The sequence below is a fragment of the Pelodiscus sinensis genome, chromosome 13, assembly GCF_049634645.1.
Source record: "Pelodiscus sinensis isolate JC-2024 chromosome 13, ASM4963464v1, whole genome shotgun sequence".
NCBI lineage: Eukaryota > Metazoa > Chordata > Testudines > Trionychidae > Pelodiscus > Pelodiscus sinensis.
This window is the reverse complement of record NC_134723.1, coordinates 4930840-4944677: the sequence shown is the minus strand read 5'-3', so window position 1 is coordinate 4944677 and position 13838 is coordinate 4930840. Positions and strand designations below refer to the sequence as shown.

Genomic DNA, 13838 nt, shown 5'->3' with positions numbered 1-13838 from the left:
TCAGGCACCTCTCTCTGAGCCTGACTCAGAAGCACTAGAGATGGCAAAGGCCTCTCGGTTGCTTATGTCAGCCCTCACCTGGCCAGGAATGGCGGCCTCTCTCCAGGGTAGTCAGGGAATTCCTTCCTCTGCTGCAGCACGTCCTGGCTCTAGGACAGCTTGAGAGTCACCTCGACGCTGCAGACATTGAACTCCATGTTTTCAGCCTCGTTCCCTTAACCACACAAGGGGGGTTTTCAGGCTGCTCTGAGCTCAATGTGCCTCTTCCAGAAAGGGAGGAGGAGAAAGAGATGGCCCCTCCGGGCAGCCTGTTGCTATTTACTGAGCAGATTACTCGCCGTCTCTGGCAGGAGATACTCAGTAAACGGGCGTGTCTGGAGAAGGCGGATGCACTGAAGTTGTTATTTGGGGAGTGAAAAGGGACTGTGGTGGGACAAAGAGCTGAGTCAGTGTTACGCCTGCTCTGTAGAGTCTCATACATGTGGCCTCTGAGGAGTGAAAGAGGCATGAGGTGAAAATGTCATCTTATCAAGAATGGTCCAGTTGATCTGGAGACCTTGCCAGGCACCAACCGGCCCCATTGAAAATGCCACTTCTGTGTCATTGTTCTGTCATGAAAAACCCCATCGGTGAAAGCAAAGCCATTTCTTTTGCGACAGCCGGCACATGGGAACACTGGGGCTGCAGGAACTGTAGCGAGGTTTCTGAGGAGCCCTTGCCAAGGCACCGGGGATGGAAATGTATTGGCTGCACTTGTCTGAGTGAAGTTTGTCTGGAGCCTTTCTCTAAGTGAATTGCGTGCTGGTATATGACACTGAATTCAGCCCTGGAGCACTCCGCCCACAACTGGGTACGTGACGGGAAGGCACAGCTCTTCCCAGAAGAGTCCTTACCCTGGGGCATATCCTTCCGTGGTAGGTCTTCTACAGGCTGCAATGCAAAGCTCATCTTTCAGTCGCTACCAGTCCTGACTGGCAGGCGGCTACACCCCTTTGCTGGCAACTGGCAGATCAGCTGTGGCTGCTGTTTCATTTACAATCTCTTCCGTTCCTGGTAGTATGTTTTTCTTTAATTCCAGATACATTCCTGCCAGTTTTCATCCGTGAGTCACTCAGACTAGGGTCAGCAACACTGTCTGCTGTGGCTTCTGGGTGACAGAATATTCAGAGTGTCACCAGACAGCTGCTCAGAGTGTCACCAGACAGCTTCTGTGAAGGGAGAGCAGGTGGCAGTGTGATGCTGCTACCCTTTCCTTCTTGTATGTATTTATTATGGACAGAGCACAGGTACCATTGGCACAATCAGGTGGTAGATAAATGCTGTGCATTTGCATCTTAAATCGGACACGGGGGGTTCACTGAGGTTAGGTTTTATCCTAAGCTACTTACAAGGGAAGCAAGTTTATTTTATTTTAATAGTCACTTACAGAAACATTGATTGAAGCATATTTCCCCCTTTGTGATGGATCAACCGCAACAGATCTCTGTCCTCCTCCCCCAAGCCCCACCATCCTGGAATTCCTCACCGTCCATGCCCAAAACCAAGTGTAATCGTCAGTCGTAGCCTTTGTCAGTCTCTTACGCAGATGCCACAGTCCAGCTTTGGAGGACAATGTTAATTCCACCAGAAAGTCCATTTCAGCCCATCTGCATGTGAGCCCAGTACAAGAAGGCCCATCCCCTTTCCTCCAAAGGACAGGCAGGATGTAAAATTCAGACACTTCCATTGGAGGAATGTGGTGGTGTGATGGAAGGACACTTTCTCCTTGAGTTTAGCAGGTGACAGACACATGGTAGTGTTAGTGCATCCTCAGCAGGCCATGCTGCTGCAGGTTTAAAAGGAGCAGTAGAGGATACGAGAATGGCTCTTTCTAGGAACGGTGAGTCCCTGTGTTCCTGCTGCTTAGAAATTCTCCTTGTTGAAGTAGAATTTCACCTTCCTAGGGTCCAGGCTGGAGTACTGATGGCAGCACTTCTGCAGGCTCTTTGCCAAAGCTTCAGGCCCACAGAGGAACACGCCCACCACAGACCTGCACAGAACACAGGAGCTATTAATGCCGGGGAGAAAACATCTGCTTACCCGGCTCTGTCTAGGGCTCTTCGCCGTGTGGGCCTTCGCTTGTTCTCATCTTCAGATCACATCCCCATTCTAGTGATTCATTGGCTGCAGCTGGTAGGGCCGTGTCCCAGATACAGTTTCAGGAGGAAGGGGACAGACCTTGAAGAGGCATTTCCAGCTCTAGCAACCTGGTCGCCAGGGCACTAAACACTCACCGGGGGTGGGCAGTTGCCACGGCAGAGAACTCAGTGCACCACCTGGGTCTCCCAAAGGATGTTTTCTGTTTGAGGCCTGTCACCACATCTGTGTCATTATCAAAGTTGAAAGCTGCTTGGCCAGCCTAGAGGTAGAGGAGATAAGGAGTGAGAAGAGGCAGGCATCCTCACAGATGGGCTGCGGGAACCCTCATTCACAGGGCTGGCCTTACCATGAGGCAAACTGAGGCGGCCACCTCAGGTGTCAGACTGTGGGGGGGGGGGGGGGGGGCGCCACTGGGACCCAGAGTGTAGAAAATTGTGTCTGCTGCTGGCCCAAGCGAGGGGGCTTGGGGGCATCATTTGAGCTCCCCGCCTCAGGTGCCAAAATGTAGGCCGGCCCTGCTCATTCTTGAGGTATTGGCTTCTACCGCTGCCACCTTCCCTGATGGGTTAAAAGGGAGACTCTCCACTCTGGTGTCTCGCCTTGACCATGGTGTTTTCAGGTTCTCATCCCCAGCGCCATGACGTTTCCCCGTGTTCTGCCCCTCCTCGACTAATGCACACCGTCACCCAGACGGCCTGGTGTTTGTGACTCACAATGCTGTTGTCCCAGCCGGTGAGGAAGAGTCTGTAGTTCAGGAAACCTGCTTTGCCAGATTCCTCCATCTCTTGCTCCAGGGAGGCGAGCAGGTCATTGAACCAGGCAAAGGCACCCGTATCCCGGCAGAGCCAGTAGAAGTAGATCTGGGATCCCACAGCACAAAGAGTAAGAGAGAGACGTTACTGAGCCTGCGAGAGCCATGCCACAGTACGCTGCGGTGGAGCAGAGGGGAGAGTCCATTACAATAGGCGGATTCACCAGGAAGGCTGTAGCTTAGCCTAGGCCAGTGCTGGGGAAGGTGGGAAGTTGCACTTTCAGGATGCATGAGGACTGCAGGCCAGACAGGCAGCAATAGGGAAACCCTCCCCCGCCCCTCACTCCTTACCTTTTTGGTTTGGAGACGCTGGTCTGCATGCTGGAACTTGTACCAGATCGATTTCAGGACAGAGGCAAAGGGCGTGACCCCGATCCCTGCCCCCACCAGCATGGCAACCTCGTACTGGAACACGTCTTCGCTGGCTGTGCCAAAGGGGCCATCCACCTCTACCCTGGTAAGACAAGGCAGGTCCCTGGTAAGAGGTGGAAACTGCCTTCCTGCATCCCCTTGTATCAGATTCCCGGTTCTAGTGCCTACCTGGGCGTCTTCGGTTTCTGCTGCTGAAAGGTGTCAATTAGATTCTCTGTCCAGTCCCCTGCCGCCCGGATGTGGACGGAGAAGAACTCTTCCTCGGGGGCAGAGGTCAGGGTGAAAGGGTGCCACTCCAGGCGCGAGACCGAGGGACAGTTGATGAAAATATACTGGCCCACTTCCATGCTGAAGCCCTTCTTGTGCATCTGTAGTTCTAACACTTTTGATGGGTGCATGACAACCTGGGGGAAAGGCACAACCGCAGAGCATGAGTGTGGCCCCTCACCGCCGTCCTACCTACGCCTCGCCCCTAGCAGAGCTGGGCTGAAGCAACGGGGACTCCTGCTGGGCGTGGGGTGGCTGGGAGTACCCCTCGGCAGTGCTGCTGCCCCCGTTCCTTAGTGTCCCCTGCTGGCGGCTCCTCTTACCTTTGTGACGACGACCCTCTGCTGAGAGCGCCAGAAGCGTAAGACTCGCTCGAAGACGTAGAGGAGGATTGGGGCCAGCACCCACTGCCAGGACTGTGGAGACAGAAGCCGTTGTATGTTGTGGGCCGACGGGAGCTGAGGGGCGGGGCTGGCAGGAAAGGGCACCAACGTCCCTTCACGGAGATGCCCAGAGCAAACCCTCTGGCCTCGTGGCTTGGGAAATGTCTTCCTGACACGAGAGACGCGGCCCTATGCTGGGGCAGCATGACGTGGACAACCAGGGTGGGCGTTAGCACCTTATGCCTAGCGAGCAGAGTCCCACCCACTCGCAGTCTGGTTCTCACGTTGCTCCCATCGCATGCGGTCTGGGCAGAGGGTGAGAGCGTGGCTCGGGCATTGTCCCTGCTAGCCACGCCGGCAATCTACCCCCTTTCCCACAGACAGTCGTGCTGGGAGAAGACTGGTCTGTTTAGTGATCGTCCAGCTCATCCCCTCTTAGCCCTTCTGTGAGCTGGCTACTGCCTAGCGCTGAGTTACCCCCCCCCCCCCCACAGCAGGTGGGAGCTGCTCTTGCCAGGTAATTTTATCCCTTGTCCCTGCTGCTGCTGGCATCCTGGCAGGCTGGGAACCAGCAGGGAAGAGGTGGGTTGCCCAGGAGTGTATCTGGGGGCAGAGGTGTCTGCAAGCAGCTCTGAAAAGTGGAGCAGGGCCGAGGCAGGCTGTGAAGGGCCCTATGTCGGATACTTGGCAGGGAGAGGCTTTAGGAAGTGGTGGGGGGGGAGGGGCTGGTCTGTTGGCAGGAATGAGACTGAATTGGGGTCAGAGAGCTCCTCTCCCATCTCGCCATGGAAAATGAGCCTGGCTGCACTGCTCCCTCCCGACTGGACAGGGGAGAGGCCCCTCAGTTAGCTCAGCGCGGCCTCCTGTCAGCAAACGTCTGCGCCGGGAAGAGTCTCACCTCGGCCGGGATGCTCCCAAACTCGGGCTTTTCGCAGTGCTGGTGTTTCTCTCTGCCCCAGTGCATAGGGTCCCGTGCGCACTGCTCAGGGCTGTGCTCCTTTAAGCTCTCTGCCGTCTGCCCACGAACAAGACCGCTGGGAAGGAGAAACATGTCACCACAGCTCTCCTGGCCCGCGCCTGCCTCCCTGCTTGGCCTTCAGAACAGCTCAGCCGCGGAGCAAGCGGCAGTACCGGCCTAGAGGTGGGGAGTGCGGGATAGCAGGGTGTTCTGTGGAAAACCAGGGCGGATGGGAGAGTCAGATGCCGGGCTGGGTAAAAGGACGGTGGGACAGATGTGGCTGGGCAGCGGGGAGGCTGACACACGATCCGGTGCAGCAGGGCTGTGGTGTGAGTAGAACGTGTGGAGAGCGGACAGACAAGGAGGTGCCTTGTGGCTGTTGTGTGGCGCCTTACGCGATGCCGTGGATGACGAGGCCGGCGAAGTAGATGACGAAGAGATGGTGCGTGTACCAGAAGACCTCGAAATAGCTCCGGCGGATGAACTCCATGGAGGAGGTGATCATGAGGATCAGCGCCACCGTGATGATCACGCCCGTCAGGCCCGGGATGGTTGTGAACGCCATGTAGGCCGGCGTCTGCAGGGGAACGCAGCACAGAGACAGGGATGGTCACGCGGAGTCTGCAAGCAGCACAGAATGAAGCCTGGGCACCCTGGGGCCACTACCCCCCAAGGCAGGCCCTGAGCACTCACCGTGCTGTTGGAGCGGATGGGGTTTAGCCACTTGTTACTCCCGTCTTGGTGCAGGTCGGAGAGGATGGAGGAGAGGCTCCCATCAGCAGCCTGCTGGCTGTCGTTGTACCACTCCAAGTTACACAGGTGGGCGATGATGTGAACCGCTGCGCATCACAGACACAGAGAGATTGGAACCTGCACCCCGAGAGACCCAGGGCATGTCGACACGGGAGCAAAAGACCCGCCTTGGCTGAGCTGACTCGGGCTGTGGGGCTAAAAACTGCTGAATAGACATCCGGGCTTGAGCATGGCAGGGTCTGAGTGCCCGCCCAAGCCTTTACACAGCGTGTCCGAGGCCTAGGAACCCAGGACAGCTGACCGAGGCCAGGCCCGGGTGTTTGACCGCTGTGCAAACATACTCCCAGAGCGCTGCTGCAAGCCAAGACAGCATAGCCTGCGGTGAACTCGTCAGCACCACCACGTGCACCACCTGAGACTGAGCTCAGACCCTGATCAGCATCCCGCGGGCGGGCAGGGCCTGTTGGTACCCTCTCTCTGCCTGAGGCGGGGCGCCTGAGCCATCCCATGCGGGCAGGGGCGCCGGTTCCCGGAACACATTCAGCGAGGTGGGTGCCATGTTACCTGTGAAGAGGGCAATCGTGTAGGCCACCAGCTTGTGGAAGGTGAGGTTGTGATCCAGCTGCTTCCGCATTGTGCGCCTGCAGCACTGCCGGGCAGAGAGGAAATGGTCAGCACACGGGGTGAGAGGGGCAGGGGCCGCCCCTCCCCACACAGGACGGAGGGGCCCTGGGGGTAGGGAGCAGGCTCAGGGACACGGGCCAGGCGCACGCTGCCTCCCGCTGCAGCCAATGAGGGGACCTCGTCCCGGCTGGAGCCAGTGGGGCATTGGCACTAGCACCCCACCCCTGGGATCGGAGGCTTGCCCTGCCCCCCAAGAAAAGCAGCCAATCAGAACTTCTGCAGTGGCACAGGGAGCTCTCCCCATCCCCTATGGAGCCAGAGCACCTTTTGGGGAGGGGACGGGAAAGAGAGGAGACAACACCATTCTCATAGTAGGGAAGAGGGGTGTTCTCCTCCCCCCACAAGCCATGGGTCAGTCTCTTCCCTCCTGGCCCTCCCCCTGCACCATGGGCCAGTCTGCTCCCTGTCTCCACTCCCAGCAAACTCATGGGTCAGCCCCCCACCCCAGCACCCAGCTCGAAGGATGCAGAGGGGAGGAGAGCCCCTGAAGCTGCCCCTTCTGGCCTGGGATAGGGGCGGGGACTTCACTGCAGCCCCCCAAGTCCAGCTGCAGACGGAGCAGGGGTGCAAAGAGGAGCAGGGAGATAATTAAGTGCCGGGCGAGGGAGGGGCCATGGGGCGCAGCGACAATGAGAACTGGGAGAGGCTGGAAACCCCACCCCGCCAGGCAGCAGACAAAGTGGGGCAGGCGCCCGGATTTCTCTCGCTCACGCCCAGACCCACAGACCCACGGCCGTGTCTGTAAATGACTTGGGGGCCGATCTCCTGGCTTTTCTGAGCCCGGCTCCCGATTGTGTCACTTGTGGGTGGCCGTGGCGGGTGTGGCTGGCTGGGAGTGCCAGGTGAGGCCGTGCGTTGGGGTGGGACCGAGGGGGACAGGGCTGGCCACTCACCGAGCAGGCGCCCCTCAGGAAGGAGAGCAGGTTGCGGCACACAGGCAGCAGGATCAGCATGCTGTTAAAGTTCAGGCACTTGGCGGATGCTCGGGCCCAGGCCAGTGCAGACTGAGGAGGCAGAGCAGGGCGGGGGCATGTGCAGAGACAGGGTCAGTCTCACCAGTAGCCAGTGCTCTCTGCTAGCACCACCCGGCCTTTGGCGGGAGCCTGAGGCCCTTCCCACGCCCGAGAGGTGCTACGGTACCTCAGCCACTGCTGGCTAGCGCCCTGCCCCATGGATGGGCTGGCAGCCCCAGACGGGCGGTCGTGTGATGGAACCCCCGAGGGGCCGCAGCTACAAACAGCCTCCCGCTGTGCTGCATTCGGAGCAGCCCCAGTGGGAAATGGGGGACAGGGGTGTCACGCGCCCGGCCCATCTCTAGCCGGAGGTGGGGCTGCGATGGGAAACACGCCCGGCTGACGAGCTCGGTGCCTGGCAAACGGAGGGGCGGGGAGAGTGAGGGGGGCCTTACCCCGAGAAGCACTCTGGTGTAGTAGTACTTCTTATCCCTGTCAAACAGCAGGAAATAATACACAAACAGGAACACATTGAGGCCCAGCCATGCTGCCTAGAGAGGGGGGAGAAAAGGCAGTCAAAGGGCAGTTAAGCCACCACACAAGCAGGGCATGTGTCTGAGGGGAGGAGGTGACAACAAACTTTGCTTTATTTCAGTGACCCTTAAAGGGCCATGCTAGTGCCCTATAAAACTCAGGCAGGCTGGATCCGCCGGGGGGTATAATTGTACTGCCGGCAGCAGAGCTGCACCGGTTTATACTAGCCAAGTGTGTGGCCAAAGGGCTGTGATTGCTGCATCGAAGCACAAAGCAGAATGATGATCACTCGCGAGAGGCGGCTGATTTTGGTGCCTGTTTTGAGGCGCGTTGTGCCTGGTGTTCTGAAGTGCCACGGTGCCACCAGAGATCAGAAGCTGCGTGAGCTCAGGGCTGTGCTGCTGCTCCTGGGAGAAGGACTTGGCCCTGCAGCCTCTAGGGCTAAGGCCTGATTTTCTGAGGTGATACCGTGGAAGTCACGGGCCCGGATGCTGAGGAGGACGCAGGGCTTGCTAAGCTGAAGGAACTGGTGGATAGCTAATGTGATGCTGATTTTTTTATAGGCTCCTGAGGCGATCCTGGCAGTTACAGGCTGGTAAGCTTAATTTAAGTACGGGACAAGTAACAGTATTATCAGCCATACAGATGAAGACAGTGTAATGGGGAAGAGTCTGCACTGCTTTTGTAAAGGGAAATCTTGAGCCTTACCTACAATTCGGTGAGGAAGGCAACAGATGGGTGGAGAGGGGGTGGGGTGGATGGAGCAGAGATGGGCCAGGGTCTGAGGCAGATGTTTGCTGTGGGCCCCACACCTGGGGCATTGTGGTGGAGTTACCCCAGGCTCCACACTCTCCCCTAAGGACAGTCCTTGTCTTGAAGATCTTACAGTCTAAAATGGATGAACTATTTAAATCTTAATCCTATAACAAGCTTTGCACTAGTATAATATGGGCCCTGTGTGTGACCCTGGTAGACCAGGGCCATAGGTACAATGCTGTATTTCTAACACATCCACTGTTTCTTTCTCACAAAGATGGCAAACAGGATTCCACAGCAAACAATTACGATGTAACATATAAGAGCGTGACCTTGGTTTGGGACTACGCAGGGGAGCAGAGAAATTCTTTCCAAAATTATTCTGTTGACATTCCTTTATCTATAAAGAATGAGGAAAGAGAAATAGAGAAAATGTTTGACCTGGCAACAGGATTTTCTCTGAAGAAATCTTTAAATATAATAAAAGTTAAGCTAACAGAATGATGGGGGAAGAGATCTTCCGGAAAAGCTTATTTCGAAAGAGCGTCCACACAGCAAAAGCTCAACAAAAAAAGATGTGCTTTTTCGAAAGATAGCGTCCATATTCATTGGATGCTATCTCGCATTTAAGTTGTGATGAGTTGGGACGGAGTGGCCACCAGGGCACTTGTGCTATTTCCTGGCAGCCTCTTCTTTGGAAAGAACTCCCTCTTCTGCAACCACACATGCCTTTTTCCGAAAAAGCTTTTTCAGAAAAAGGCTTCTTCCTCACAGAATGAGGTTTACCACCATCAGAAAAACCCCTCCACAACACAATAGCAGTGTGGATGCAAGTAATTTTTGCCGGAAAAACGGCTGATTTTTCTGGAAAAACACTGCAGTAGAGACGCACCCCTAAGTAGCCAGCCTATTTATCCTGCTTTCAAGCAAACCCTGATATGAAGCTTTATAAGAACCCGATTCAGGACAGCACTTCACAAGCACATTCTTAACGTGTGCTCAAATCCCTGTTGTTAAAGGTAAAAAAGGGCTGAAGTGGTGTCTTGAATTGAAGCCTATCTTTTTTAAGTTCATATGCCTATTTCATTCAGGTGTATTCAGTAAATCTATTGGTAGGTGTACAAATGAGCAGTATTTACCATTTCTTCATGACCAGCTGGTGCTAGCTAGCTTTTTTTAAAAATATGTCACTCACGGTCTCAAAAGAATAATTGATATGAGTAAAGAATCACTTACGATCACCACAGCTGGAAACCAGTGGTTCACAACCCAGTTTCCCATTGGGGTTCCACAGATCTGTGCTGTTGTCTCTCTTCCGGCCACCTGTCTTTGTGTCCGGACAGATGTTCCCTTACTGCCTCTCGCTGTATCTCTCAGGATCTCTTTGTGTCTCTTTTTTCACTGGCTTCGCCTGTTTTATAGACTTGGCAAGAGGGCAGGCATTCACAGCCCTGCCTGGCCCATCGGAATGAAACTGGGGGGGTTTTCCCAGCTGGATGTCCATTAAGGAAATGCTAAACATGTTCATTTTAAACTCAAACAGATTTTTATCAGAAAAGGCCTGACTGCTCTATTGAGAAACACCCGCAGCAAAACACCAACCTAGCCCACATGGCCACAAAGAGAACCTGGAGGATGTGACCTCACGGTGGCTCAGAAACCAAATAAAAAGATTCCCTGCCCCCAATTTCTTACGTTGAAAAATCTCGTGATATGGAAGCATCTGACTCGTAAGCGTTGAATGCCTGGGGCTGGCAATACCAGGGATGGGATGTGTGGGATTGGTGTTTGCGTGTATGTTCAGCAAGGCGTGTGAACTAGGAAGCTCAAATCCAGATTTGGATCCTACGTAGGGTTGTTTGGACTCAGGGTTCTGGTTTGGCCAGTCATAGAGATGGTCCTGAACTGGGGAGTTTACAGCTAGCTTGAACTTCTCCAAAGAGCAGCTGATTCAGATCCGGAGGGGTGTCAGTCCTCTTAGGGTTGCCAGGTGTCTGGTTTTCACCCAGAGAGTCCATTATTTCTGGCCCGTGTCTGGTTAAAAAAAAGAGAAAATACTGGACATGTAAAATGTCCGGTGTTTTCTGTTTCTCTTGGACGGAAGGTTGGCGGGACCATTCTTGCCCTGTCGCGTCTGATGAGGGTGGGGGAGCAAGGAGCGCAAGGATATTTAAAGGAACAGCGACCTTTTTTTTTTCTCAACTTTGGCTCCCCGTTTTTTGGTTTTTTTCTCAACTAATTTTTTTTCCCTGCCATGTTCGGGATTTTTTTTGTGACAGTATCTGGCAACCCTAAGTCCTCTGCAGGGATAAATGGTGTTATCCCAATTAGCAGTTAGAAAAACTGGAAGTATCAGGGGTTGAAATCGTTGGTTGAGGTGATTGCTAAATGGGATACGCTGCTTTTCCTCTTGGGGACAGCTCCGCAGTGACAGACGTGTGAACAGGCTGGGGGCTGTGCAGTGATCCACTCAAGAATGTGCCTGGCCTTTGTAATTGTAACACTTAAACTCTTTCAGCTTGCTACTGTGGGAGCTGGGCTTGGAGTCACCCTCTAATCCTGCTACCTGGGGTAGAGAACAGGACGCAGCAGCATCTAGGCCTGGTTTGCACACTTCCTGTGGCCTGCAGATCTCATTGACTTCTGCTGGTGCTTAGGGTGTCCGTCCGCGCTGCTCAAACATCAGACCCACAGCGATCAGGACAGTGGACACCCAGAAAGGAGAATTTGTGGGAGTCGGGCACTAGATTTGGAATCTGAGCCCCTAGGTTCTATGCCTACCTCACTGGTCAGCTGGGTAACCTTGTACAAGGAAGCTGTGTCTAGACTGGCCAGTTTTTCCAGAAAATCAGCCGCTTTTCCGGAAAAACTTGCCAAATGTCTACACTGGCCGCTTGATTTTCCACAAAAACACTGACTTCCTACTGTAAGAGATCAGTGCTTCTTGCGGAAATACTATTCTGCTCCCGTTCAGGCAAAAGTCCCTTTTGCGCAAAGCTTTTGCACAAAAGGGCCAGTGTAGACAGCTCAGATTTGTCTTCCACAAAAAAGCCCCGATCGCAAAAATGGCGATTGGGGCTTTTTTGCGGAAAAGCGCGTCTAGATCAGCACGGATGCTTTTCCACAAAAAGTGCTTTTGCGGAAAAGCGTCCATGCCAATCTAGACGCTCTGTTCCAAAAATGCTTTTAACGGAAAACTTTTCCATTAAAAGCATTTCCGGAAAATCATGCCAATCTAGACACAGCTGTAATGTTTCCACTCCGTCTGGATTGTAAGTTCTTTGATACAGAGACTGCCCTTTGCTATGTACAGTAGAACTTCAGAGTTATGAAAACCTCACTAAGGGAGGATGTTTGTACCTGAAATGTTCATACCTCTGGACAAAACATAATGGGTGTTTTTTTAAAAGTTTAACAGCTGAACATTGGCTTTGTTCTGCTTTGAAACTGCAATCAAGAAAAATGCTGCTTTTAACCATTTTAATTTAAATGACACGCACAGAAAGTTTCCTTCCCTTGTCAAATCCTTTAAAACCTCTTTCCCTTTAATGTTAGTAGTTTACATGTAAGACAGTTCTCTACTGTATTTTGGTTTTTTGTCTCTGCTGCCGCCTGATGGCATACGTCCAGTGGCAAATGAGGTGGGTGGTTGATCTGTCAGTTGTGGTGTTCGTCACTCTGAGATTCTACTGTCTATATACCTCTCCCAGCACAAATGGGGGCCTGATCCACATTGGGGCCCCCCTTTGGTGCTACTGTAACAAAACTAATCCCTAACTCCAGGTGGATGTGGCTGGATGTGGAGTGGGACAACGCAAAGCTTTCCCGTAGAAGCAGTGCTCTGTGCAACACTGCCTGGTACTTGGCCAGTGTCTCTCACTCTAGCGTGCATCCCCCTAACCACTTAGCAGTCCCAAATCAGCCCAGAGACAACGGTCTTGTCTGTGGTGCAGGTGCTGGGCCTGCAGTCACAGTCCCCTCTATTTTTTTTTCCATGCGTGCGCAGAATAAATTTTGTTATGGGCACCAAGGCATGTGCAGATGTGCACCACCGTAGCCACACATGCTGCCAGCTGTGGGCACTCTACTTGTGATGCCAGGAGGACTGATTCAGCTGGGCAGCACCTGAATCTCTCCTGTGTGGCCACCCAAGCCCATAGCTTGCAGGGAACATTGATTTTTCCCAACCCTCCCTTTACTGTAGCATGCCCCTGCTCCTATTCTGTAAGGGGAGACTGTGACAGAGAGGTGAGGAGGGGACAGTGGGTCCTGTTTTCCTCTCCCCATCTAGATACCACATCTCCCATGCTCTGTGCCAGCGTGGCCTGCATCTGTGGGAGGCAGCTGATACGCATGGGGCTGAGGTGGACAGTGTCCCCACCCCAATGCTTGTGTTTCGAGGCTCTGGGAAGCACAGGTCTCCTCTATACAGGAGATTAAGTGATCAGGGACCAGCGGGTGGTGTAGCTGCTTTGGTACAATCCCGCAGTGTAGACAGACGGCTCTCTGGAGAGTGCAGGGTAGGCTGCACTGATGCATTTTCACAGCCACTCAGCCCTAGAGCTAAGCACCAGTTCAGCCAGGCTCCTGTCTGGACACTACTCCCCATAGCAAACCTCCAGCGTGGCCCAGGCCTGTGGCAGTCCGTGGGTGGCCATGGGAGAGGCCATTCGAATGCCCCAGGTATTGGAACTTAACCCTGAGGATGCTGCACCCAGGGGCTCATGCACAGGCTCTGCCCTTCATCTCTCTCTGGGCATTTGTATTTAGGGGCCAGATGTTGAGAGCTCACCCAGGCCCTCGGGTGAGTATTGACCATGCTGGTGGGTGGCAGCCTGCCCCCGACAGGAACCCAAACTCTCCAGCTCCCCTGATGGCATGTGGGGATGAAAGGGCGACCTAGGGGCTGTGGTAGGCGGATGCTGGTGATGCCGGGAGGACTGATTCAGCAGGAAAGGGACTGGTCTGTTTGCCCAAGGGCTTTTCTTCCCCACTGTCCCACCCTGCCCATCTGCGTTTCCCGGCTCCGGCGCTCCGAGCACAGCGCCCCAGGCCAGCTGTAGAAATACTCAGTATTTAGCTACTTGCACTAGCCTCGGGGAGAGCTCCCACTGTTGGCTGATCAGTGTGCTCCAGGCGGGTCTGGCTTTTCCAGAACACTGTTCTCTCTGCTCTACGTCCCCGGTTGAGACACCACACCACTTGTATCATGCCACGGTTGTGCAATG

General features: G+C 54.2%; 1 protein-coding gene across 1 annotated transcript; it reads right to left on the bottom strand.

The window, feature by feature from the left end:
• Positions 1–434: 434 nt before the first annotated feature.
• Positions 435–11711, bottom strand: NOX1 (NADPH oxidase 1). The gene is made up of 13 exons (XM_006137429.4): positions 9847–11711; positions 7776–7871; positions 7261–7371; positions 6248–6332; positions 5624–5769; positions 5326–5507; positions 4871–5006; positions 3913–4005; positions 3491–3726; positions 3242–3404; positions 2853–2999; positions 2274–2398; positions 435–2029 (listed from the first exon to the last, which is right to left on the bottom strand). Exons 1-13 carry the CDS (start codon positions 9889–9891, stop codon positions 1903–1905), a joined length of 1692 nt encoding a protein of 563 aa, XP_006137491.2. The 5' UTR covers positions 9892–11711; the 3' UTR covers positions 435–1902.
• Positions 11712–13838: the final 2127 nt, after the last annotated feature.

Coding starts and splice junctions, on each gene's coding strand:
- NOX1 (XM_006137429.4), bottom strand. CDS start 9,891: ATGGGAAACTGGGTTGTGAACCACTGGTTTCCAGCTGTGGTGATC. Junction 5,508..5,623: donor CCATCCGCTCCAACAGCACG/GTGAGTGCTCAG, acceptor GTTCCCCTGCAG/ACGCCGGCCTACATGGCGTT. Junction 5,007..5,325: donor CTCGTCATCCACGGCATCGC/GTAAGGCGCCAC, acceptor TCTCCTTCCCAG/CGGTCTTGTTCGTGGGCAGA.